Here is a 26794-nt window from a genome sequence, read left to right as displayed (position 1 = left end):
GGCGCCGCCGCGGGCCGGGCCGCAATCGCCGGCCGAGCCTGAGCACTGTGCACAGGCAGATAACGCTGACACCCGGCGCGGATGGATGCCCCTCCCTCGTAGGCTGAAACCAGGATGCCAGAGAGCGACAATGGCCCACGCCATCTGTACCCCCAGCCGCCATTTCCACTCGGCGCCATTCAGCCCCGACCCTCTGCAGATGAGAGGGCGGCGGCTCCAGCCTCCGAGCTCGAACAATGCTGCCTCGCCCGGGCCGGGCCACGCCGGCTCCTTGTCCAGACCTGGGACAGCAGCAGGGGCCAGCCAGCAGCCAACGTGAATGGCCAGAATTCAAAGTGCGCGTCACCCAAACCTCAGAAGTCTCTGCCAGGAGAAAGTTCCCCAGGAAGCATGAGTAGGGGTTCAGCTGGGATAGAGATTTACACACACCCTGGGGGAGGCGAGGGGACCTGCCACCCTCCACCTCTGCCCAGGGAGCTTCCCTCCCCCTACTCTCCCACCGGGCTTTCCCACTCCCATGGCACCTATGAAGATGGAAAGCTTCCTTCACCTGATGCCTGTACAGGTCTTCCATCATTCTGGGTCCAGAGAGGGGCTGCCAGAACAAACCCTTGAGGAGTAAGTATGTGACTGAGGGTGGGAGGGCTGGGTCACCAGCACAGACACCACTCGATCTCCATGCTGGAGGATCTGGGTCTCTGTCCTCTGTCCTCGGCCACCACTTCACTCCCTGGCTCACTAAGTCATCCTTGCAGGGTTGTGGGCACCAGCATCTGGCACCAGAGGGCGCTACAGGCCCAGTGGGTGCCTTGACCTCCTTCCGGGCAGCCAGGAGAGGGGAGGGGCAAGCAGGAGGGAGGCTCCTGACTTCTAAAGGGAGGATAGGGATTCAGGGGCCAGAGCGGGATCATTCCAGGGTTTCCTGGACCAGCCAGGATAGCGTGGGGACCCGGGAGCAAGCAGACCAGTGAGGGGCCACGCTGCACCCACCTCTACCCACTGGGCCATCCTCAGGACAGGGGCTGCCCAAGGCCAACTGGTGCTGAAAAGCAAAAAGCATTCTGTGCTGGGACAGGGTGGGGCAAGGGGAAAGCAGCAGCCCTGAAAATCAGTTAGTTTGCAAAGCCCCAAAAACTTGGGAAGCCTAGAGCTTTTCAAGCGGCTAATGAAGAGGGTGGAAGGCAACATGGGGGGGTGGGGTGCACAGATGGACCCCGAAGACCAGGGAAATGCTGGGAGAGGCACCAGAACTTGGAGGGGCTCCCCATGAGCCCCCACGTGCCCCTGCCGCAGGGGCCTCACTCCAGCTGGGCCCTCTGACAGTGGGGATGGAGCCTGTGGCCTTCCCAACCTGCCCAGCCCCGCCAGGGGTGTGCTTGGGCAGGGGCCTGGTCAGTGCTGGTGTGACCACACCAGAAAGCCAGGTGCATGGATGCTAGCAGATTTATGTAAAATTCCTCCTGGTCAGAACCCTGAAATGTCAGAACCCAGAAGTCCAGACAGATCACCAGGGGCTGGCCGCCTTCTGGATGGCCTAGGGAGATGGCATTCTGCCTGGGAAAGATCATTCTTGGGGACAAGAAGTCCTTAGATGGCATTTGCTCAAGACAGGACCTGGCCCAGATGAGAAAAGACTAAAAGCACTGGACACTGAGGGGCCATGCCAAACCAAACCCAACCTCAAGGCAGGGAAGATCAGTAAAAGAGCAGGGAGCAGGGTGGTTGGCTGAGATGCCCATCTTGGTCAGAGCATCCAGTGGGTCCTCCCGTTCCCCCCTGGGATGAAGCCAGAGTACCTGTGCTCCAGGTCATTGCCTGCCCAGTCCCCTGAGATCCTGTGAGGTGGGCGGTTCTGTGCTCAGAGGAGATGGAAAGTTCCAGTTCTGAGCCAACTTCACCCAGAAACCCCTACCCACCATCTGGTGTCTGAGATGCCTCAGAGAGAAGACAGCTCACAGTGGCCACAGAACTCTGGGTGGTGACGACTGGCTCCTGCCCCAGGCACACTCTGAATGGCTACTGTCACCACATGGCATCCAGCCAGGGAGATCCAGGTAACCGGATTTCCCCTACTGGCGTTCCTACGTCATGTTTGCCCTGGAAGGATTGTGTGCAAGCCCCAGGTGGCCCGAGATGATACCTGGCGAGTTCAGATCTGCCTTTCCAGCTTAGGGAGGCTTAGTTACAGGAATCTCTTTCAACTGCCTGGAACAGAGGTATCCGCAGAATGACTAGGCCTGAGAGCAGGCAGACACACACCTAGCCATTCGAGTGGGCGTCCGGTGGATGAGAAGCCAGTTCCCAGAGCCCGCAGTTGAAGGAGGGAGTCTGAGTGGGCCTGCCACGGGTGGGTGGGCCTATTAGGGAAGCCCCCTGGCATCACTTTGGTCCCCAGGAACGCCTCTGGCTGGTAACCCCAGCTATGCCAAGCCCCTGGATAGGGCGCCTGGATATAGACCCTGACGTCACACCTCCCGGGACTGCCGTGGGTTCAAGGGTGCGGCCTTCTGAGTGCAGCAGGCTAACCTGGCCACAAGCCCCACCTCTCAGACAAGTTCAGCTGGACTGAACGTTGAGAGCAGGCTTCCAGCTCAAGGGAGCCAGCTAGCCTCCCAGCATGGTTTGCATGTTATGTTTTAGGGGGAGGTGTGGAGGTGAGGCAGCCCTACCAGCCGCAGTCCCTGACCCCTAGAGGTGACACCCAGAAAGGCCACAGTCTATTGCATGTCCCTGGGGACAGTGGAGGGACAGCCATCACTCCAGAGCCATGAAACCAGAGGATGTCATCATACCTGAGCTGGGACATCTCATGACACAGAGCCCCACCTTCATCCTCCAAGGAAAAAGCCTGCGAAGCCTCCCCAAGTTGATCAATTCCTCTCTCCTGTCATCTAGATGTTAACAGAGGACCATACGAGAAGCTGACCCTGACCCTAGAGCTCTGAACCCACACACGCGCTCACCAGACAATCACACAATCACCCACACTCACAGGGTGCCTAGTGTACCCCTACCCTCTTATAGGGGTCCCTCTTCCCACCCTGCCATCCTGCCTCGGCCCCTCCCTGTCGCCGCCCCCCCCCCCCCCGGTGTATGGTTAAGAAACCACTTCAGGGGCCCTCCCCCACTGCCACCGCAAATGTCACCCAGAAAGTCTTCAAGAAAAGATCAGGTGCAACAAACAGTTCCAACAGGAAATGTGTCATGAAATATTTGTGAAAAAAAGTGTGTCTCTCCAGAGAGCAATCAGGGGCCAAGAAGGCTCTGCAGGAAGAGGAGGTGACAGGGACAGGGAGAGCCCTCTGCCTGGCAGCCCGCGCCCACCCACAGGCCTTAGCACCTCCAGCTCCCGCAGGCTGCGCGGGAGGGCTGAAGCAGAAGCAGGAGCAGGGCCTAGGGTGCTGCAGGCCACCCTGACCGGCTGGAGTCTGGCTCACAGCCGGGGTGGAGGATGCAGGACCAGGGCTGCACAGTGGGTGCTCTGTGAACACTGGTTGAAGGAAAGGCAACTAACGGGCACCTGGAGACGGAGCACAGGAAACTCACTGCCTAAGGATGGCCAGCTTCACTCCAACAGAAGCCTCTAGGTCCCGCACTGGAACGGTCAGGCCAGGCTGGTTTTGTGAGACCACCTCGCTGCCTGCAGACTGGGCTGGAGGGCCGGGGAGCACCCAGGAAGTTCTTGAGTCCTCCTGGGCAGAGGATCTTGGCCCAGGTCGGGGGAGCCACACTGAAGGCCTTCCTGCTCCCAGAGGAGGCAGGGTCCCGAGCCCGCCAAGGCCGCCGCTCCTGCGGCCCAGATCTGCTGCTGGACGGTACTGTGCTCCACCGCCCAGAAGCCCCCTCCTCCAACCTCCGGACACTCGACCCGTCACCACCCCTCCCCCACCCACGGGAAGGCTAGCAGCCCGACCCTAGGCGCGGCCGGGTCAGGGCACCTTCTCCGCCTCCTCGCTGCCCTACCGCACGCTGCTGACGGGGTTCCTGGTACTGCCCCCTCGGCCCCCACGGACGCATCCCCGCCCCTATGCTCTGCCCCTAACGTGTCTGGCCACCTGTGGGCCTCCGGGCCCCGCGGAGCGCTTCCCGCACCCCTGCTCAGCCTCGACGGGCTGTCCCGCGACGTCTGCGCCGCGGGGGACCGGACGGACCGGCTGCCGGGGCGGACCGCGGGCCAGCAGCTGTGGGCTCTGCGCGAGGATGCAGGGCCGGGGGGCGGGGCCTGGGCTTCAAGCCCCGCCCCCCGCGCGCCCCCCGCTCTCGCGCGCCGCCTCGCCGGCCTGGATGCGGGCTTCCGCGGGATCGGGCTCGGGCACAGGCTGAGCAGCGCGGCCAGGCCGGACACCTGCGTCCGCCGGCGGTGAGTTGGGGCGCGGGCCGGGCAGACGCGGACTCGGGGACGAGGCCCCAGGCAGGAGGGGGAGCGAGCAAGGGGGCGCCAGGGAGGCAGGAGAGGCCTGCGGGAGGCTGGGGGAGGGGTCAGAGTTGCGAGCAGGCCCGGCCCCAGGGCGCCTGGCCTCCACTCCCGGTCCCCTAGCCTCCCAGCCCTCCCCAGTATTTCCAAAGATCTGGGGCCGGAGCGGGCGGAGACTGCAGCCAGGCGCCTTCCCTGGCTGGGTAGCCCAGAGCTGCGGCGCTGCTGGGGGCCCATCGCCCAACTCTAGGTTTCCCTGACCTCTCACGTGGGGACTGGGAAGGGGCAACCTTCCTGACTTGAGGAGGGGGCTGGGATCTTGATGGACCGGCAGGAAGGAAAGAATTAAGCGCCCTGGTGGATTACGATGGGGACAGGAGCCCGCCCGGGAACAGGTGAGAGCACCTTGTTTAGCATAGATTATACAAGTTTGAGGTGCCTAGGAGCCCAGGCCCCGGTGCTGGGCCATCTGGTCCCTTGCCATCCCGGGGATCCAGGACAGGCTCCTTCCTCTCCTGCTGGCCCAGTCACTGAATGCCCTGCTTTCCCAGCAATCAGCCCTGTGAGCCTGGGGTGGAGTGCTCCGTTTGCATCCCAGATGGCCCTGCTGGCTCCCCCAGGGCTCCCTCTGCCTGACCCTGCTGATGTGGATCCACTGGGGCCAGTGTCTGGACTCAGCCCAGTGGGGCCCACTTGGTGGGGTACCTGGCAGCAGCCTGTGGGGATGCTGGCCGTGACCATGCCTGCACATTCCAGAGCTTCCTTCAGGACAGCTCAGAGCTCCTCCTACCCAAACCTCACTTTACGGAGGAGGAAACAGAGTTCCCTTCCTCCCTGAATCACTTGTTCCCGGGGAACAGGCCCAGCTTGGCACTGTTCTTGAACATCTTCAGCTCCTGCTCCCAACCCCAAGACATCAGCCCGGGCCCAGGGCTGGGCAGGAGACCAGGGGCCCATTCTCAGGACCTCCGCCAGCCCCTCGCAAAATCTGTCCTCTCCCTGGCTTCTCCTTCCAGACCAGCATCCCCGGGCCCTAAATGCCCTTCCCTCGCCCACGGCTATCCCCAGCAGAAAGCACCAGATGCTCCTCCCACACCATGCCTCCTGCAAAACAGAACCGGAACCTCAGCTGGTCACATTCAAAGTGCTTTCTCCACCCCCTGCCCAGGGCCTCTGCCCAAGGGAGGGTCCTGGTGTGCGGTAGCCCCCACGGACTCACACCCACCCAGCCCAGCATGTGCCTGTTGCCTCTGGTGTGATGGTAGCACACTGCTGGGTCTCCTGGAGCCTCCCCCCAGCCACACAGCGGGGGGACTAGCAGATACGAATGGAGTCATTGCCTTCAGTGCGAAATAACACTGAATGGGAGAACCCATCACCCCCACCCCCCAGCACAGAAGCTGCCCATGAGGGTGCTCAGCTAGACATGCCTCATGCCCCCAGCCCCGCTCGGTCGCCACGTCAGGCACAGAGCTGGCCCATGGAAAGTTCTGGATGCAGGTCAGCTACTGTCATTACTGGTTGCCATCCGCCTGTTACCAACCCAGGCCCTTGGACTCTTTAATCAGAGGCCAGACGAGACTTCCAGGCAAGGCTTCATGAGGGCTCGCGCTGCAGCACAAGGGAGCAAAAGCAAGAAATGGGTGCCCTTGCCCGCTCCCCAAGAGTAGCTGATTGGGGCTTAAATGGGGTGACCATGGGGATGGATCCGTGGGTCAGGCAGCTTAGCTCGTCTGTCCAGCCCCCTGCGCAGGAATCGTGCATGCACAGCACCTGCTTTTGCTCCCAGTACCTCAAAAATATAGTTTGTGGCTTTTTGCACCCTATTGTCCCAACTACGCCTAGGCGCAGTTATTTTCAGTCACTTAAGACTTGTTTCCTTCTTCCTTGTTGCTCAAGGAGACATTTGTCCAGCTGCAAGCACCGCGGGAGAGAATCCCAGGTCCCAGCCGGTCTCATAACCCGCCCCCCCATCCCACCCCTGCCAGGACTGCGGGCAGGTGCCACTCCCTTGGCCTCCCTTCCTGTGTGATTCCGAGAACCTTAATGAGTGCCCCCATCTGGCCTCTAGTGTCCCCTCTGCCAACCACTTTTGCCACAAGCTTGGGGAAGGGTCTCAGCCAGAGGGAGTCTGCACTGAGCAAGGAGTAGGCTAGGAATGGAGAACGGAGCAGAAAGACCCTCTGTACTCTGGCCCCGCAGCTGCTGCCCCATCTACAAACGGAACGCCAAGGCCAGTGGCTCTGGCCCATTTGGAAGAGTGAGGCGCTGCCCCAGCCCCAGGGCTCAGCACAGGGAGGGTGGCAAGCCTCACCCACCAACCAACGGTCTTTTCAGAGCAGGGCTGACTTCTTTGGCTTCGTGAGGCCCCAGACGCCTGCCCGCACCAAAATGAAGGTCTTCCTGCCGGTGCTGCTGGCTGCCCTCCTGGGTGTGGAGCGAGGTGAGATGCCCTGGGGCCCCCGGCCTCTGGGCGGGCTGTGCCCTCCTCCTGGACTCCCTGTCCCTCTTCTCTCCCTTGCAGTGCCCAGGGGCCCTTCAGTTGGGTGCTTGTGTCACCTGCCCTGTGCCACCTAAAAGGCCCCTCTCCCCTAGAGCAGCGGTCATTCCACCCCACCCCTGCTCCCACTGGAGTCCCTCCGGGGGGCCAGGGTCTGGTGTCACTGTGCTTCCTGGTCCCCAGCCCGGGCCTGGCGTACCGCGGCTGCTCAGTGAACGCCTGCAAAGGCCGGGCGCCCACGAGCCTCTGGGCCAGGGCTGGGAGGGCTGCGGGAAGACTCCCCTGCGTGAGACGGGCGCCCTCCTCGCGCAGCCCGCTCCCTGGTGTGCTTCTCCTGCACGAATAAGAACAGCAACTGGTACTGCCTGAAGCCCACCGTCTGCTCCGACTCCGACAACTACTGCGTGACCATATCTGCATCCGCTGGCATCGGTGAGCACGGGTAGCCAGGCCCCCCGGCCCCGGCTCTGTCCCCTCTGCCCCTCCACTCACAACCTGGTCTTCTTGTGCAGGGAACGTGGTGGACTTTGGCTACACCCTGAACAAGGGCTGCTCCCCGATCTGTCCCGGCCCGAGCGTCAATCTTGGAGTGGCGTCCGTGGGCACCCACTGCTGCCAGAGCTTCCTGTGCAACATCAGTGCAGCCGACGGCGGGCTGCGGGCCAGCACCCACGTGCTGGGCCTCGGGCTCCTGCTCAGCCTGCTGTCCGCCCTGCTGCGGCTTGGCCCCTGATTGCCAGGACCCTGTGCCCAGCCCAGACCCCCGAAGCTCAGGAAGGAAGGAAAGCGCAGCCCTTCCTGGACCACTGGGGATCTTGAAGCCACCTCCTCTGACTTCTCACCCTGCCTGTCACCCCCTCCCCCTGGCTCTGGGTCCCCACAGGCAGGCCTGCCCCTGTACCTACACCTGCCAGCTGCCCACCCTTCCGGGTCAGCCTTCCTGGGGGAACCTGGGAACGGAGCCTGAGGGTTCCAGAGTCAGAACCAAGTCCTGGGGACACACTGGGAGGGGCACCTAAGCCCCAGGCCTGCCCTGTCCAGGCCCTGTTCCACCCCCAGGTACAGAAGATGTGCTGTGTGGATGGGTGTGTGGTCAGTGCACCCTGCCAGGCATGGCAGGGGGCGTGGGAGTAAGCATCAGGGTCCCCAAGCCCCTTTGCCCTGGCATCTGTACACCCCTTATTTCATCACTTCGAGGGCAGCCTTTTAGGGCACAGGGCTTCCACTGATCCCACGTCTAGGCTGCTGACCCAGGAATCTGCTCCTACCCCCAAATCCAGCTGCAGCTCCCACCCCACTGGAACCCCCTGCTGCTTTGGTGCCTCAAATAAACACAGATGTTCCCACCCCTTCTTGCTCTGGGTGTGACTGCCTGTGGCCCACCTGCCTGGGACTGCCCCTCCCAGCAGGATCCTAATGTAGGGAAGGCAGCAGCAGAGACCCAGAGCCTGGGGGGAGGGGGTCTGGGGTCCTTGTGACAGGGCCCCACATTGAGGCCCACTTGAAGGCAGTGGGGGAGAGTCCACAGCCAGCTGCCCTCGGCCGGGCGGGGTCACTGGGGAAGTTCATCCTCAGAACAGGACTGGACAGGGGAACCAGGAGAGAGGTCAGCCTGCTTCTGGGAGGAAGTCAGGACCCTACAGAGGGAGGGGTGAGGCTGAGCATCAGGCCCAGCCAACATCTTGCGGAAGGATCCAGAAGCACGCCAGAGCAGTCTGGTGGAGACTCCCGGGGTAGTGAAAGTGTCATGGTTCACTGAGTCAGACCAACATTAAAAACCCAAGCAAGAAAAAATTCAATGGGAGGGAGATCCGACTGGGCCTCAGGAATGCTGGTTCTCCATGGAGTTCTGAGTCCTGTAAAAGGAATGTTTCTCACAGTTCAGCTCCACAAGGATTAAGGTGCCGCCCACCTGCAGTGCACCCTGAAGGCAAGTCCAGAGCAGAGAGTTGGATGAAGCACTCTGTGTTGGATGTAGGCCTCTAGAAGTTTAAGAAGCACATCTAAGGAAAATTTCATTGACACTGCCCCATTCTTGCATCTTCCCATAAACTGGAAGCACTCAAATCATGAGATGTGGTTTTTGTGACTAGCAGTCATCTTTTACCGAGATACATGCTTGACTACCTGCATTTTCCAGCCAAAAACGTCATATATATCCTGGCTCCTCCGCTACCTCTTTGGAGCAGTTCTTCAGCGTTACGGAGAGGCTGTCTGCTAGGCTGTGGTCTCAGTAAGGTCCCCGGAAAAAGCAAACTCACCGTTCTCATTGTGCAATGTTTGTTTGTTGATTTGGTTTCATATTTGGCTTTTTATCGACAGTTCCCACATAGACTGCATTCACTGTGTTCACTCAAAATAAATCGAAGCGACTTTGCTAGAAGGACTGAGACCAGCCAGGCTGGGCAGAGCTGGAACCAGGTGTGCAGAGGAAGATGTAGCAGGAGACTTGGCCATCGTGGCCAGCAGTTAGCATCTGGCTCTGGGGACGCTGGGAGCCGCAGGGCAGGAGGTGGTGGCGGGACGTCTGTGTGGGCGATCTCCTCTGCTGACCCCAACCGTGGAGTCCACCTCTGGGCACCTCCTGCTCTCCAGGTGACATTAATCTGTTATTTCTCTTCCGACAACTACACTGAGAGGGGGCGTGACTACCTCTAGTTTTGAGAAATGGAAACCAGAGCTTAGAGGGTTGAAGCCACTTGCCTACTGGGTCTGTGACCCTCGGGGCCCAGCGTTTCCTCTGCCCCGGGTAGGAGGGCAAAATCCCTGGAGGGCTGATTCCAAGGCGGCTAGACCTCCTGGGGGTGGCTGGTGGTCCTCTCAGTTCCTGTTGCCCCTCCCTGGGGTGGGAGGAGGCTGGGTTGGGCTGGGAGGGGGAGGGGTTGGAGGAGGAGCCCAGGGCTCTGAGTTTCCATTTCCTACCACAGGGAGGAGGGCAGGTAGGGAGGGAGGGGTCGAGAAAGAAGAGGAGGAAGGGGAGGAGGAGGGGAAAGGAAAGCATTTCGAGGGCCCTGCCCTAGGCTCCCCCTCCCCCTGGCATCTGGCCAGGCTGCAGTGGTGCTGTCCAGCCTGGGCACACTTAGGGCAGGAGACCAGACTCCCTGGTCTCAGTGCACAGGGACCCGACTGATGCCTGCCACTTCTCTGTAGCCAAATTCAGCTCTGTAGTGTCTGGCCCCAGCCCCCTCGCCTGCCCCTCCCAGGCTGCTCCGGGAGGAAGGTCTTGCCCAGTGTCTAGGCTCCATCTGTGGTGCCCACAGCCCAGCCCAGGGGGGGCTCTCCACCCCCTCCTCCCCAGTCCTTAGCATTTCCTGCATTGCCCTGCTCCTGCCGTCCTGTGATTAGCAGGGCCCCAGCCTGCTGACCTCCGCCCCTCACTCAAAGGCTATCTATCCCATGACCATGGATGCCAGGTGGCCGTGGCCCGGCCTGGGTTTGTCCTGCCTCAGCTTGCAGAGTTCCTTTGCTTCCCCTGCCTGGCTCCCCTGGATTTGGGGGGGAGGGGGATGAGACCATTCCCAGAGCTGGTGGCTGAGCCACAGCCCAGCTGGACCTCCCCTCTCTGAGCCCCACCCAAGGATGCTTTCTGGGACTCCTTGGGCAGAGGGGTCATAACTTCAGAGGGTGCATTCTGGGAGGACAGCCTCCTGGAGAAATCTGAGTGACACAATGGAGTCCTGGGAGGGACTGCATTTAAGGTCTGGGTGAAGAGTAGGGGATAAGGGGTGCTCTAGGGGCAGGGCTGCTGGGACAGGACCCGGGGACTCTGAGTTAGCCGGCAAGGTGCTCTTGCCTGGGCGCCCACATGCGGCCCCAGGCTGATGGGAACCCTGAGGCTGCCCGCCGCCCGGTCTGCCCTCTTCCCTCTAATTTAACATCTGGGGACAGAGCAGGGCGGGGCTTTCTCTGATTTTCTTCCCTGTGCTTCCTTCTGTTCACTTTGTGTTTTTTCCTCCAGTTTCTTTGATTTAGGGGTTTGATTCAAGTATTTGAGACAGGAGGGAAGGGGGCAGGGCATGACCATTAAAAGAATGACACAGCAATTAGCACCAACATGGGGGAAGATTCAACTCCCAGGAGACCTTGAGCGTCAGTATACGCTCATTGAAATACAATGGCTGCTGAATGGCCCTCCCACGCGTGCCGAGGCAGTTTTAAGGCCGACCATAAAAGAGGGTGGGTGGTGGTCCAATTCCTGAGAATCCCTGTCCCTTCCCCAAAGTAGCTGGAATAACCCTCCTACTTATTAGCATATGAAGTTACCAGGCCCATAAAAACTAGCAACACCGCGCATCTTGGCCGCTCTGGCTTGAGTGAGAAGGGCCACACTCGGTCCACGTGCATGCTAGGCGTGCGCTCTGCCACTGAGCTATACCCTCCCCCCTCTGCTTTTGCTTTAAACTGAGCACCCAACCCCTACACCTCATGGCCTTTCTCTGCCCTTCTGAAACAGCCTGCACTCTGTCTGTGGAGTATGTGTCTCTCTAAATAAACCTACCTGTACTCAGCTGTGGCTCGCTCTTCAGTTCTTTCCTGCGTGAAGCCAGGGACCCACGCTTAGCGGGACACGTCCCAGGGGCTCAACCAAGACCTGGAATACGGCTGTCCCCTCGCCCCACATGGCCCATGTTTTTCCAGTATCATATTGTCACTTTTTTTTCCCTTTTTACTGAAACCAAAGGTTAGAGGTTTAAAATTGTTTTCTAAAGCATTGATGCTTGATTATAGTCTTGACTATACGGAACGTTATTTTCTTGAGTTTGTCTCTTTAAAGTCATTTCTGCTTCACTGTGTCTTGCTTAAAGGGCACTTTGAGAAGTCTGACATCAGTCTGCTGTTTTCCTAACATAGGTTTTGTGGATTGTAGGCAATAAGGGTGGTTTCTGTATCTTTCAGAATTTGTACAGGCGTAGTCTTAGAGGTCACCATTCTGGGTCATTTTCCCAGGAATGGGTGAGCCCTTTTAGTGCAGATTTGGGTCATTTTGTCCTCTTGCTTGCCTGCCTTCCCATCCCATGCTTCTGCCACAGTTTCCGACCTGCAATTTCACAGCCTGCTCCCTTGGAACTTTGTAAGTCAGTCTTTACTTCCAAGCGGGTCCTTAAGTTTTCCTCCATTTCCGTCCTCACTCTCATGAGGAAATTTCTCATTTCATGTCTTCACTTTGATCGCCTATTTGTTTTGAGGTTCTGAATTTCTGGAGCAAGGTGTTCATGTTTTCAAATGTTTTAATTCGGGTATGACGGATTCTTCTGCTTCCTGGCTGGTTTTCCGGGACATTTGTCAGGAAAAAGGTTTTCCTCCCCTTTTACTTCTCCCGCGGTGTCTTCCCGCGGGTGGGCCCGCAGCGCCGCCTCCCGGACGCCGGGCCGCGGCCGCCCTCTTCCGGCTGCGCGGTGAAGGGCAGCTGCTCCTGGCGGCCGAGGTCCGCCGATGCCGCCGGCGGCGGCGGCGGCGGTGGCGGTGGGAAGGGTGGGTACCCTGCAACATTAGGAGGCTCCTTTGTTGCTACAGTACTTAGTTTCCCCCTTCTTCCTTCCTTCTTTCCATTTGTCACCAAGCCTCCTGGGGTGTCGGCCCTCCTCCTGGTTGGCCACCGGAGAAGGGAATCATCTCGGACTAACCCTGCGTCCCCACGTCCTCTCAGGTACGTCGCCGAGAGCCAGGCGGCTGATCAGCAGCTCCCAGTCTGGCCCCCAGCATCCCCGCACGGGGAGCCGAACCTTCTGTTTCTGAGGGTGGCTTTTGTCCGAGCCCATCGCACTCAGGCCCTAAGTTCCTTTCTCCCATTTCCTCCCGTTTCCCTCCAGCGACACCAACTCTGCCCAGCAGGTGCCCTAGGTCCAAAGATACCTCTGCCAGAAGTTTGCATTCGTCTCTCTACATGAAGGTAAATGACACCTGTGGTCTCTCCATCTCTTGCGCATGCTGAGGGCATGGGGCAGGTGAGGTCCTGTTCCCTCTCTCTGTTGATCTGAATGCCTTTTCTTCTAGAAACAGTAAAGAGAGTTGGATACAGGAGCTGAAGTTATCCTAGGGCAGTCGAGAATTCAGTGGATTTTTTAAACTTTAAGATTCTAAATTTATTATTGCTATTATATAGAAATCCAGTTGGTGTTTATGTATAGCTCTTATAGCCAGTGACCCTTCTAAACTCCTGTATTAATTCCAATATTTGCTCTGTACATTACATTCTAAATTCAAAATCATGCGATGTCCAAATGATGCAGTCGATTCCTCATCGTCAATGATAGTCCCCTTGTTGCTGCTGTTCCTGTTCCTTTTATCCAGGACAGAGTGACGAGAGGTGGTGGTGACAGGAGGAAAGTGCTCAGTAGTTCACCACAAATACGATGAACGTGAGAGCTGGGTTGGTAGTGACCTTTATGAGGTCAGAAAGATACCTTCTATTCCTCGTTTGCTGAGTTATCATAAAGCGTGTTGAATTTATCAAATGATTTTCTGTACCTACTAGATTATACAGTATGTTTTCTTTTTTATAGGCCACTGATTATTTTCTGTATTACATTTAGGATATGTTTTCATCAATTTTCATGGGCTATTGCTCTGGCTTTTTTTTTTTTTTTTGGTAAATCCTTATCCATTTTTATTTAAAAAAATCAAGATTATGCTAGCCTCTTAAAATTAACAAGGAAGTGTCACCCCTTTCTTTCCTCTAAAGGAGTTTCTGGAGGACTGATACTGTCTTTCTCCTGTGTGTTTGGAGGAGTTAAGCAGTGAGAGCATCTAAATCTGGAGTTTTCCTTTGTGGAAAGTTTCTTTAAAGTCAGCTGTTTGAGGTATGATTTGTAAAAATAAAATTTACCAATTTCTAAATATAGTTTCATGAGTTCTGACAAATACAGGCAGTCATGCACTTGTACCCACCACCACAATCAGCATATGGAACAGTTTGTCACCCCAGAGAAGTCCCTGGCACCCTCCTGCAGCCAGTTCCCACCATCAGCCCAGCCCCGTGGGGCCAAGCACGTGTGCCTTTTTCTGTAGCCCTCCCGATTCAGCTGATGCCCCTGGGGCTCCCCCGTGCTGCCGCATGTGTGCCTGTGGCTAACCTCCACTCGGCCGAGGCACGAGCTCTCCGTGGGCACTCAGACTTGGAAACAAAGAGCTCTGAAAATGTGCGCACAGTCTGAACGTCCATCTTCATTTCTTTGGGAAAAAACCTAGGACTGGGCTTGCCCGGTCATGAGGTAAGAGTATGTTTAACTTAATTAGAAACCGCCAAACACTTTTGCCAAGTGGCTGCATCTGTGCCGGCGATGGGGGAGACTGCAGGGCCCCCCACCCTCGCTAGTACTGTCTGATTCCAGCCATTCTCCTCCGTGTGGCACGGTATCTCAGCAAGATTCTGATTTACATCTTCCTAAACATGCTGAACATCCTTCCATGTGCTCATTGCCGTGTGAATTTCTCTTTGGTGAAGAGTCTACTCAAACCTTTGGCCCATTTATTATGAGGTTGTTTGTTTTCTTTTTGTGAAAGTGTATGTACTTATTTTAATATATGTAAATTTTTTCAACTCCTTTGGCACATATTTTGTCAAATTTATTTCTAAGTATGCCATGTTTTTGAAGATACTCTAAATGCCATTAAATTTTTTGTAACTTGATTTTAAAAAATTTTATTGAGATAATGGTGGTTTCACATGGAGCTTTAATAACAGATCTGTGTACACCTTACCCAGTGTCTACTAATGGTAACATTTGCAAAACTATAGTATAACATCACAAAACTATAGTGTAATAGCAATATAGTATACTGTTGATACAATTCAGCAGTCACACTCATTCTCCCACTGCATACCCTTCTGAGAGTGTTCAGACCTACATGGTTTTATCAGCCGTGTGGGTTCCTGCATCCTCCAGGTGGTCCACGTGCTAAACCCCTCCGTCATCCCCAGGGTCCCTCCTGCTGACGTTTTATAACCTCCCTTCCTCTCACTCCACTCCATCCCGAACGTCTGGCAACCACTAATCTGCTCTCTATTTCTAAAATGTTGCCGTTTCAAAAATGTTATGAAAGTAGAATCATACAGTCTATTTCCTTTTGGTGGTTTCTTTTACTCAGCTCAGTCCCTACTGGACACCCATCCAGGTTGTGTGCATCAATAGTTTGGTCCTTTTGACACTGAGGAGTGTTCCGTGCCGTGGATGGGCTACTGTTTGCTTAACCATTCAGCTGTTGAAGGATGTCTGGGCTGTCCCAGTTCTTGGGTGGTACCAATAAAGCTGCTATAAGCATTCATGCACAGGTGTTGTACGAACATTATTAACTGCTCTGGGATAAACATCCAACAGTACAATGGCTGGATCAGGTGGCAGCTGCATGTTCAGTTTTACAAGAAAACTTCCAAATTATTTTCCAGGGTGGCTGTACCATTTTACGTCCCCTCAAGTGGCCCAGTGTCCCCGCGTCCTTACTGGCATTTGCTCTTCTCCTTAATTTTGATTTTAGCTGTTCTGACAGGTGTGTAGTGACAGTTCGTTGTGGTTTGGGTTCACATCCCCCTGGCAGCAGTGCTGAACGTGTCTCACATGTGTATTTGCCGTCGTGTATCGTCTCAGTAAAACACCCTTTTCCTGTTTTTTAATGAGATTGTTTGTACTGTCGCGTTTTGAGAGTTCCTTGCGTATTCTTGGTACTAAGCCCTTGTCAGGCATGTGTTTGGAACATTTTTTTTTGCAACAAATGTTTGCAAACATTTCCTTCCAGTCTATACGTCATCTTTCATCCCCTTCATGTGGGTGTTCTCAGAGCAAAAGGGTTTCATTTTAATGAAGCCCGACTTGCTCGCTTTCCCTTTAGTGGACCGCACTCTCAGTGGCAAGTCTCACTGAACTTCAGATTTCAATTCTGAATTATTTGCTTCTGGACCAGACATACAATCAGGTTTCTTGTATTAATCTTGTCTTCTGTGTGTCTTCGTCCCCTGTATGAATATTCCTTACAGTTTTCTACACAGACAATCATGCCTTTGCAAATACAGTTTTACTTCTTGCTTTCCAACCTGAACACCTTTGATCTCTTTTCTTGCCTATTTGCCTGGCCAAATCTCCCAGTAAAGGGAACAGAAACAATGAGAGCCGGTGGCCCTTCACCTTTAAATATGCTCTTAGCTGTGGGGTTTTCATGGCTTGCCTTTATCAGGGTGGGGGATTTCCTTTCTAATACTAATTTGCTAAGGGAGTTTTATCACCATTGAGTCAAATTTTTTCCAACAGCTCTTCTGTCTCTATTGAGATGAATACATCTTTTCCCCTTTTTTTGTCTTTGAATCTGGTGAGTTTCATTGACTGGTTTTCTAAAGTTAAATCAATTTTCTCATTCTTTGGTAAAGACCAAATGGCTAACGATACTTCCTGGGCTTTGTCTTTGAGGGCCCATGCTAGTGTTCCACAAGCCACAGCTTCTGAACCATGTGGTACACAGTGGAAAGCCTGGGCCCCAACCATTCTTCTTGCACTGGGTGGAATTGCCCCCCCAAAAAGATATGCTCAAGTCCTAACCCCCAGAACCTGTGGATGGGACTTCTTGTGGAAATAGGGTCTTGTTGATTTAATCAAGTAATTATGAGGTCGTGCTGGATTCGGGTGAGCCCCATGCCCACCGTGACTGGTGTCATTATAGGAAGAGGGGAACTGGGCCACACAGACACACACAGAGCAAAGAGGAAGGCAGGGACTGCAGTTACATGGCCACAAACCAAGGAAGGCCAAGGATTGCTGGCCACCACCTGGAGCTGGAAGAGACAAGCGAGGGTCTTCCCCTAAGCCCTCGGAGTGAGCACAGCTCTGCCAGCCTCCAGAACTGCGAGACCAGAAATTTCCTCCGTTTTAAATCATGTACATTTGGGAACTTCACTTCAGCAGCCTCGGAGCCGTAAACCTGTTGATGTAAAGCACCCTTCTGTCTGAGGGGATGTCCTACAAGGTCTCGGGGAGGAAACCGCTCTGTGGGTTCTCAGGTAGTGGTGCAGGTTGAGGCACTGGGGGCAAAAGCTTGAGCAAACTTGTGCCTCGGCTAGGTAACCATCCCAGCAGGAGGGACAGTTGCACCCTGCAGTGTGGAAATGGCACAAAATTATCAGCCTCACCAAGTAGCTGGCTGGCCTCAGAAGGGGTGGAGCCAGGCTGGTGGGTTGTTCAGCACCAGCAGTCGGCCTTGCAGGGGAGGCTATGCTCCCGGGCTAGTGCGGAGCCCCCAGCACCCCCCCCCCCGTGACTGCTCCACTCAGAGCCCACTGTGCAGAACTGGCTCCCAGATGGCTTGGCTCCACAACCTGGGCTATTACATCGTAATTGTCACGTCCGCCTGCAGTACCAGGGAGCAAGTTCCAGGAGCCTGCAGAAGGGCTGTGGAGACCAGGTAGAGCCCCGTGTCCCTGAGGGCAAAACCAATGGGCAACAGCCAGAGACCCATCCAGTTTGCGTCAGGATGGAAAATGGGAGGCTGAGTGCCATCTCCCCAATAAAAAGTCACAATCCCTTGCCCAGTTTTGGGACCTCAGCCAGTTTTCAGACTGGAACCCTGGGCCCCAGGAGAAAGGACCTCGCTGTAACACAAGCTTACAGGTGGTGACCTCGCACTTCCTCGGAAGTGCCCACGGCTTTAACTCCGGACACTACACTGAGGCACAGGGATGCCAGGACATTTCAAAAGCTGTGGGATGCCGGATGGGAGCCGACCTTTGTGCGCAGAGGCGTGAAGCCGCATCCATCCGACCCCTACACCTGCGTTAGCGCTACGCTGAGCTGTGGGGTCCGAGGAGCAGATTAAAGCAAGAGCCACGTGGAGGCAGCAGTGCCTTCGCTGACTACTCTGTGGCAGCAAAAGCGGGAGCCAAAGCCGGAGGAGACGCGACTGCCCCCACTCCCCTGTTGCATCTCCGTGGGTCCATGTGCCTGAGGGTCGTGGGGGTCTGCTCACTGATGAGGCTCCTCCTGCATTTTTCGGACCCAGGAGTCGTGTGTGGAAAAGTGCGAAGTCAGGGGGTCTTCCCACCTTCTACCCCCGCTCAGCTCCTCCCCACCCCCCAGTCGGCTCCTCCCCCCGATCGGCTCCTCCCCACCCCCTGCTCGGCTCCACCCCACCCCCCGCTCGGCTCCTCCCCACCCCCCGCTGGATCCTCCCCACCCCCCGCTCGGCTCCACCCCACCCCCCGCTCGGCTCCTCCCCCCGATCGGCTCCTCCCCCCGATCGGCTCCTCCCCACCCCCTGCTCGGCTCCACCCCACCCCCCGCTCGGCTCCTCCCCACCCCCCGCTGGATCCTCCCCACCCTCCGCTCGGCTCTTCCCCCCTCTCGGCTCTTCCCCCCGCTCGGTTCCTCCCCCCGCTCGGCTCCTCCCCCCGCTCGGCTCCTCCCCCCGCTCGGCTCCGCCCTGCGCTCGGCTCCTCCTCCCGCTCGTCAGGAGGCAAGAGGGCGCCTTGGCCACGCCAGCAGGTGTGCTAAGAGCACAGAGGGTGTGAATCCTGGCGGCTGTGGGAAGCACTTCCTTTCCCCAGGAGGTCGGCGGAGAGCCTAGTCTCTAACCAGGAGCCCACAACTCAACTCCACCCCTTGATTTTTCAGAACCTGAGGGAGGGGGGAAGTTTGAGGGGACTCTGAGGTGCTGGGGCAGGAACCAGGTAAGGGATCTGAGGCAGCGGTGGGCCAAGGCCACCGTCAGCGTCACTCTCAGCACTGGAGGGTGGGTGTAGCAGGGATTTTCAGCTGTTTCCAAGCCGGGAAGAGAGGCCCCAGAGCACAGCGAGCTGCGAAGCTTCCTGCTCAGGTTCCGTCTGAGTTTTGACGTGGCGACTGGCAGCAACTCAGGTGCAGCACAGCTGGCCGGCATCTCGAAGCTGACCTGAAGCGCTCCAGGGCCGGAGCAGCGTCCGGGTCGGGGCACCCAGGTGCCGCTGGAAGCACAGGGTTTGTCAGAACTGCAAAACATCCACAAAACAGACAGCCAAGACAACAGGGCTCCCAGCGCCGCCTTCCTACTCCCCAGCGCCTGGCCTGCCCACCCGGGGTCCTGTCCCATCCTTGGTAACAGAGGGACTTCCTGGGAGGCCCGCTGTAAACAGCTTTGTTGGGCACACCAGCCACCCTCCCCACTGGTGTGGACGACGTCCAAGGGGTCCTGGGAGGAACTTGCAGGACCTGGGGCCCCTCTGCCACTGGTGTGATCCTAAGCTCACTGTCCACTCACTGCCACTTGGCAGTATTGTCAGAAACTGGAGAGAAGGGGCAGACAGTCTGCTTTCCTTTCGGGTCTGCTGCATGGGGACCCCAGACCTTTCCGAGCTGTGGGGTGCAGCTGCGGGTGTTTGTTCCCTCGGGCTTCCCCTCCTCCTCCCCTCCTTCACCTCCCTCTTCTCCTGCCTCCCCATCCCTCTTCCTCTCCTTTCCCCTACTCCCCTTCTTTCTCCTATCCCTACTCCCTCCTCCCCTTCCTCCTTCTCCCCTCCCTCCCCTGTTTACCCCTTGACAATTTCCTGGGTTCCTGCTCTGTGCCTGGCTCCTGCCGCTTTCCCTCTGGACAGCTCTGCAGTGCATCACTGATCGCTCAGCTGCCACTGTTCTTCAGCTCCAGTGATCCCTCCTCCCCCAGAAGCCCTCCTCTCTCCCCCTTCAACACCGCACCACTTCCCACCACGTCCACTGGAAGTCTCGGTCCTCCGTGAGCCTGTGAGGCCGGGACCCAGTGTGCTCCGAGGTCCCCAAGGTGTGAGCCAGGCCTTGTTCCGGGATTTGTCACAGGAAGAGAAGGAGGCATCAGAGCCAGTGCTGGGGCTGAAGCTGGCCCAGGGGGAAGAACCCACAGGGGAGACACCCTCCCAACCTCCCCCCCTTCTGCTCCAGCGTGGAACCCAGGAGGCCCTCCCCAGAGCAGGAGCTGCTGAGCAGGGGCTGATAGGTGCCCACGTCCGGGCCCTCCCTTGGCTCCCTGCTGCACAGCCGTGGGAGTGAGGGTGCAGGAGGAGGGGTCGGGCTAGGAGGATAGGGTAGGGATGGGGGAGCTCAGGGTGCTCTGGGCAAAGCCTCCTCTGCTCCACCTCTCCCCACCCAGGCTGAGACGTCTAGCGTTATGGGGGCACTCGTTCTAGTCCTGTGGGCTCTGCTGATGTCTGCAGAGTGTGCTGGCAGCCCCACAGGGCCAGGTAAGGATGGCCGCTGGGCTCCGGGGCAGGGGCGTATTTCCCGCGGGGGCCCTTTGCGCGCAGCCGGCTCCAGCACGGCCTGGTGCTGCCCCATAGGTGAGAACCTGAGCTGCTACCAGTGCTTCAAAGTCCCCAGCCAGGCGTTTTGCACACCCACCGCATGTGCCTCCACGGACCGGGTCTGCGTCTCCAACGCGGTGATCTTCACCCTGAGTGAGTCCCTGGCGGCGCCAAATATGATACAGACAACAGACAGAGTGACACAAAAACAAGCAGCACAGCACAGGGAAGGTGGGCTCCCCCCAAGACCGCCCTTTCTCCTGCAGCGATGGTCCCTTGAGAGGTCCCCCGCACATCTCTACACAAATGGAGTCGGGGAGCCCAGGCCTGGTGCAGCGGGCCCCCTGTGCTCACCATCCGTGTCCTCTCTGCTCCGCTTCACCCCATCCCAGGCCCCTGGGCTGCCCAAGGGTTCAGGCCATGTGTGGCTTCAGGGAAGAGTCCCGACCTTGGTCACCCCATCTTAGCTGTGACATTGAAGGTGACCTTGAGCAGCTGTGCTCCCACTGCTGTGCAGGGCCTAGACTGGGAAGGATCAGGAGAAGGTATCTGGTAGACCTTCCAGGACCAGAAGTTCTCTGACTCAGGTTTGGTTCTGGCCTTCCCTGCCCATGTGGAGAGCACACCCCAGCCACCACCCCACCCCTACCCTGGACCCATGCCTCGTCCTCCTTCATGGACGCTTGTCTCCTCTTTTCTGCAGGATTAGGGGTGAAGATTTTGCTCAGCAAGCGCTGTGCTCCCAGGTGTCCCAACACCAACATGAAGTTTGAATGGCTGTCAGGCCCCGGGCTATTGGGCCAAATCATCAGGCAGTGCTGCTTGGGGTCCCTCTGCAACGGGGCACCCACCCCTCAGGAGAGTCCCTGGGCCCTTCCGAGGGGGCTTCTGCTCCAGATGGGCCTTGGCCTCCTCCGGGCCCTGCTGTGAGCCCTGGCTCCTCAGCCCTGCAGCCCCGCCTGTCCTCCCACCTCCAGCCTCTGTCCTGCCGCCATCCCTCTCAAGACCCTGGGTGGGACACTCCCCGCTCTGAGGTAGTCACAGGGGCTATCACCTCCCCCTGGACCTGGCCGCCTCTCCTGTCCCCAGGGCCCTTTGCTCACACAGCCTGGGAACGGAGCCCCACTCCAAGTGGGGAAGAATGGGTGTTTCCCAGTTTGGAGTAACAGCCACTGCCCTGAATGTTCTGTCCAGGGCCCCGTGAGGGGTAAAAAGAGCCCAGCCAGGATAGAGGAAGCTCAGCGCTGACTCTGGCTCGCCCAGTTCTGTGACCGTGGCCCCTCCAGCACCACCGTCCTGGCTACCTCTGTCCGTGCCCCAGGCAGAGTCTTGCGGTGGTACGGTGACCTTCACTCCTTCCGGAGACAATAAAGTCATTGTTTGACTGCACCCCCTCTTGCTTCTTCATCATCTCCACCCGCTGAGCCCAGACTACAGCCCCTCGGCCAGCTCTCAGCAGACTTGTACTGCCTTAACTCTTTAACTATGAAACGGATTTGGTGAGTCAACATTCATCAATTCTCTATCCGTTGGCCTCTGTTCTGGTCCTGTGTGCAGGGTTCCCCCTGTCCTCTTCCTGTCCTGTTTCCACTGATGGAGCCTGGGTGTCTGTGTCTCCCGAGAGGGCCCGCATGAGGACGGGGCTCTCAGGTGGCTTTGGAGAGCAGCCGGATGGCAGTGTGTGTGGGGACTGTGAGGGCCCGGGGGAGGCCGGCAGCTGGGGCGTCCCGATGCTGCGTCCGTTCCCCTCACCCTAAAAAGATACCCAAACACGCCACGTTCCAAGTTGGCCACGTCCATAGTAGAGTCGTGAGGCAGGTCACATGTTAACTTCACATGCAGCAAAGTCACAACAACCTGTGTTTTCCCCCAGGTTCTGTTCCCCCAGCCTCTCCCACCTGCTGGGAGGACCCGCACCCCCAGCATTCTGCTCAGCCTTGAACGCAGCAATCCAGTATGCTCATTTTGTTCCAAATGTCCAGATTTTTATCATTTAACAAATAAATTACCCCACGGGCCATGTCCTCTGACCATACCCACTTAAATTACACATTTATAACAAAGAAGATAAACTTTTAAATCCCGAATATTTGGAAATTCGATTGTTATGCTTCGATTCGCTCATCTGTTGAAGAAGGAATTATAGTAGGGATTTTTTTTAATTCCTTGAACTGAACAGTGATAAAAATCAGGGCAAACTTTTGTTTAAAAAAAAAAGGCACCGTCAGGAAAATGGATGCATTACAACTTCACATTACCAAAGAAAAGGGGCTGAAGCCTCAATAAACCATGTGTTTAAATCTAGAACCTGGAGAAAGAACAACAAATTAAGCCAAAAGAAACCAAAAATAGACCAAAAGTGTGATTCAGTGAAACAGGAAACCAAAATAAAATAGACAAGATCCACAAAGCCAACGGACTAAATGTGACATTGGTGAGACTGAAAATCAGAATAAAGAGGAAATACGAATAAACCACCAGAGTGGGTGAAGGGGCCACGCGGTGCTTATCCTCCTTTCACACAAAATTCTAGCAAAATGGCATGTAAACAGCACAAGCAGAGTCCTGGGGGCCATGCAGGGCCGGAGCAGGCGGTCCGTGGGCCGAGGCAAGCTCTCTGCGTGCTGAGTGTCATGTGGTCCCGTAAGTGTAAACATTTCCAAACTCATCAAACTGTCCACTTACGAAGGGTGCTTTTTATTAAATGTGTAAGGCGTGCTTAAGAAGAGTTGCCTGAACTATCACAAGAGAGTCACTGCACACCTCTGTCGGGTGGGTTTGAAGCTTTAGGTGCAATGGAGTATTACTAATGAGAACATAGTTTACCAAATTTGACCCAAGAAGCAAAATTTCCAAGTTCCTTTTACAAAGCAAGCATAACACTGGTAGCTAAACCTGACGATGATACTGAAAAGGAAATTTTAGCATTTGGGGGCATCAGTGCAACAATCCTAAATAAAATAAAATATTAACAAACCAAATTCAACAGCACATTATACAATAACATGATTGAGTGTGTGTGTCTGTGTCTGTGTGTGTGTGAGCCCTGAAGCCAGAAGCGCAGCTGTGTAAGGAGGTGCTGGGCGCAGTCCCGTGAAGGCCTGACCCCGTCACCGGTGCTTTCTGACTGCGTACTTGGGACACAGGGAAGTGAAAGCAAATGAGAGAAACCAAGCAGAGGCAGGAGAGCTGGGGGGATACAAGCTCTGTTTGCAGCTAACTTAATAGTGTGTTTCAAAAGCCCTAAAAGACCAGTGCTAAAACTAGCAAAATAATAGGAAGTATTCAATAAAGTAGCAGAATATGAATTAATGAAAATCAGTAGCCTTTCTATACACAAGAAATAGCCAACCAGGAGATATAATGGGAGAGTTTTTATTTACTAGTAGGGACTAGAGAGCTAATCCTTAAAAATAAATCTGGCCAAAAATATGCAAAGTCTACAGGAGGAAACTTCAGTGAACTCCTGATAGACACAGCAAGAGGCAACAGTTGCCTCGAGCAATTGTAAAGATGCTCCTTGTTCTTGGATATGATGACTCTAAATATCATTAAAATGTCAATTCTCTCTAGTTAATAAAAATTTTAATGTGAGTACCATAAAAATAATAGCAGGTTTTTTTTTCCTTGAACTGGACAAATTGAAAGACATGTAAACAAAAACACTCAACATCAGTTAGCAAAAAAATTAAGTTATGGGGGGATTAGTACTACCAGAGGTTAAAACACAACTAAAAAAAACCCCGAAATTTCAACAGCGCATTATCATCGTGTCAAGAGATAATCTGGAGAAGTAGACTAGAAAGGCAGAAATACACCTGTGAATCAGGGAAATTTAGTGTATGGCAAAGGAGGAATCTCAAATCACTGGAGTGAAGATGGCCTTGAAAAGTAAGTGGTATGTGAACAAATGAATGTTTGGAAAGAGTCAAAATTGGATCTATACACACATGTCCTTATGTCATATATGAGAATAAACTGAATATTAAACAAGCAGAACTATACAAATACCCAAAGAAATGATACGTGAATATCTTTATAACCTGGGTGTGGAGAAAGCTTCCTATGTATAATTCAAAACCCAAACCCAAGAAAAGATGGACTAATTTGACCGTATACAAATATGAATATTTTCCATGACACATGTGTGCACAGGCACACACATCCTGGGGGCTGTAATTAACTCCTTAAAAGCTGAGGGTGGGGGAGAAGAGGCCTAAAACAAATACAAGCAAAATATGAAAAAAATAAACAAAAATGCTGTAAAATACCACTTAAGAAGAAAATGTGTTTGCCTTGACTTGTGAAAGAAATTCAGATTAAGCAGGGAAGATGGTGGGGGGAAGGTGCGGCCAAGTGGCGGGGCACGAGCTTGGCATGCACAGGGTGCTGGGTCCTCGGTACCTGCTCTAAAACTAAATAAATAAATGACCCTAATTACCCCCTCCCCCCACCAAAAAAAAACCTTAGAAAAATAAGAAATTAAAAAAAAACAGGGAAGATGGTGCAGCAGCTGCCGCAGAGGGCGATGAGCAGGGAGTGGAGGGCGGGTCAGGGCCAGGGGTGGCTCAGGACGGCGGACACGGCCCCCGGCCCCGCCCTCTCCCCCACTGAGCGCAGCTGAAACTGGAAGGAAATACCTGCAAGAGTGCTGTCAGGACTCTGAGCAGAAAACAGCAGCAGAAAGCCTGAGGAGTACGATGAGAATTTGAAGAGCCGCAAATGGGTGGTAAGTCTCCCCCTTTCCATTTCCTCTTTATTCTCTGAGTTTGCCTCAAGACAGCCCAGAACCCGACGTGAATGCCAGAGCACGGAAGAGAGGTCAGAGGGCCCCTCCAGACCTCCCCTGCTGAGCGGGAGAGGCCGCAGCGACAGCAGCCCCGCCCGGAGCCTGCGGGGACCAGAGCTTCTGAGAGAAGGGAACTGGCGTCTCCAGTCAGAGGGCTGTGATCCCAAGAGCGCGGGGTGAAGCCCACCGACCTTTTCCTCTCTACCTCTTCCCACCTCATGCCCCCAGATGTGGTTACAGGGCTGGGACATAAACAGAGCTGGGGAATGACTAGATGCCCGAAAGGAGGAACCCCAGGTAACTAGAAAGTGCCAGAGAGACTGCACGGAGTGAGGAGCCTGGGAAAGAAATCCCATAAAGGTGTTTATGAAAAGCCAGCTCACTCCTGAGCTGTGCAGACGTGGATCTGGCCCTAAACAACACAAACAGTGTAAACGGATCTATGGGGCTGACCTCCGCCAAGCTGTCGGACTGGCCACTGGCTGCCGGAACACTGCAACGGCTTTGAAAACTGGACTGACATTGGAGCACAACACAAGAACTAAGGGCAAACACTTTTTTTTTTTTAACATTTTTTTATTGAGTAAGAGTCATTTTACAATGTTGTGTCAAATTACAGTGTAGAACACAATTTTTCAGTTATACATGAACATATATATATTCATTGTCACTTTTTTTTTTCGCTGTGAGCTACCACAAGATCTTGTATATATTTCCCTGTGCTATACAGTATAATGTTATAATGTTGTTTATCTATTCTGCATTTTGAAATCCCAGTCTGTCCCTTCCCATCCCCCACCCCCTTGGCAACCACAAGTTTGTCTTCTATGTCTATGAGTCTGTTTCTGTTTTGTATTTATGTTTTTTTTCTTTTTTTTAGATTCCACATATGAGCGCTCTCACATGGTATTTTTCTTTCTCTTTCTGGCTTACTTCACATAGAATGACAATCTCAGGAACATCCATGTTGCTGCAATGGCGTTATGTTGTCGGTTTTTGTGGCTGAATAGTATTCCATTGTATAAATATACCACATCTTCTTTATCCAGTCATCTGTTGCTGGACATTTAGGCTGTTTCCATGTCTTGGCTATTGTAAATAGTGCTGCTATGAACATTGGGGGGCAGGTGTCTTTTTGAAGTAGGGTTTCTTCTGGATATATGCCCAGGAGCAGGATTCCTGGGTCATACAGTAAGTCTATTCCTAGTCTTTTGAGGAATCTCCATACTGTTTTCCACAGTGGCTGCACCAAACTGCATTCCCACCAGCAGTGTAGGAGGGTTCCCCTTCCTCCACAGCCTCTCCAGCATTTGTCATTTGTGGACTTTTGAATGATGGCCATTCTGACTGGTGTGAGGTGATACCTCATTGTAGTTTTGATTTCCATTTCTCTGATAATTAGTGATATTGAGCATTTTTTCATGTGCCTATTGATCATCTGTATTTCTTCCTTGGAGAATTGCTTGTTTAGGTTTTCTGCCCAATTTTGGATTGGGTTATTTGTTTTTTTTCTTATCAAGTCATATGAGCTGCTTATATATTCTGGAGATCAAGCCTTTGTTGGTTTCATTTGCAAAAATTTTCTCCCATTCTACAGGTTGTCATTTTGTTTTCCTTATGGTTTCCTTTGCTGTGCAGAAGCTTCTAAGTTTAATTAGGTCCCATTTGTTTATTCTTGCTTTTATTTCTATTGCTTGGGTAGACTGCCCTAGGAGAACATTTTTGAGATGTATGTGAGATAATGTTTTGCCTATATTTTCTTCTAGGAGGTTTATTGTATCTTGTCTTATGTTTAAGTCTTTGATCCACTTTGAGTTGATTTTTGTATATGGTGTAAGGGAGTGTTCTAGCTTCATTGATTAACAT

General features: G+C 54.7%; 2 protein-coding genes across 5 annotated transcripts; both read left to right on the top strand.

Moving 5' to 3' along the window:
• Positions 1–4227: 4227 nt before the first annotated feature.
• On the top strand, positions 4228–8263 carry LY6E (lymphocyte antigen 6 family member E). Of its 4 annotated transcripts, none has more exons than XM_031439744.2 (4): positions 4228–4360; positions 6752–6857; positions 7227–7346; positions 7427–8263. In XM_031439744.2, the coding sequence occupies exons 2-4, from the start codon at positions 6806–6808 to the stop codon at positions 7645–7647; spliced, it is 393 nt and encodes a 130-aa protein (XP_031295604.1). In that variant the 5' UTR covers positions 4228–4360; positions 6752–6805; the 3' UTR covers positions 7648–8263. The 4 variants fall into 4 exon arrangements, with proteins under 4 accessions (XP_031295604.1, XP_031295603.1, XP_064332843.1 ...); XM_031439743.2 differs by having other exon boundaries at positions 4237–4360; positions 6757–6857; XM_064476773.1 differs by lacking the exon at positions 4228–4360 and adding an exon at positions 4533–4809 and having other exon boundaries at positions 6757–6857.
• A 5840-nt stretch (positions 8264–14103) lies between these two features.
• Positions 14104–21496, top strand: LY6L (lymphocyte antigen 6 family member L). The gene is made up of 4 exons (XM_031439747.2): positions 14104–14125; positions 19989–20079; positions 20176–20292; positions 20843–21496. The coding sequence occupies exons 2-4, from the start codon at positions 20007–20009 to the stop codon at positions 21067–21069; spliced, it is 417 nt and encodes a 138-aa protein (XP_031295607.1). The 5' UTR covers positions 14104–14125; positions 19989–20006; the 3' UTR covers positions 21070–21496.
• The last annotated feature ends 5298 nt before the right edge of the window (positions 21497–26794 follow it).

The sequence above is a fragment of the Camelus dromedarius genome, chromosome 20, assembly GCF_036321535.1.
Source record: "Camelus dromedarius isolate mCamDro1 chromosome 20, mCamDro1.pat, whole genome shotgun sequence".
In the NCBI taxonomy this organism is placed as follows: domain Eukaryota; kingdom Metazoa; phylum Chordata; class Mammalia; order Artiodactyla; family Camelidae; genus Camelus; species Camelus dromedarius.
Note: the sequence above shows the minus strand (reverse complement) of the source record. Positions and strands in the feature narration are given on the sequence as shown.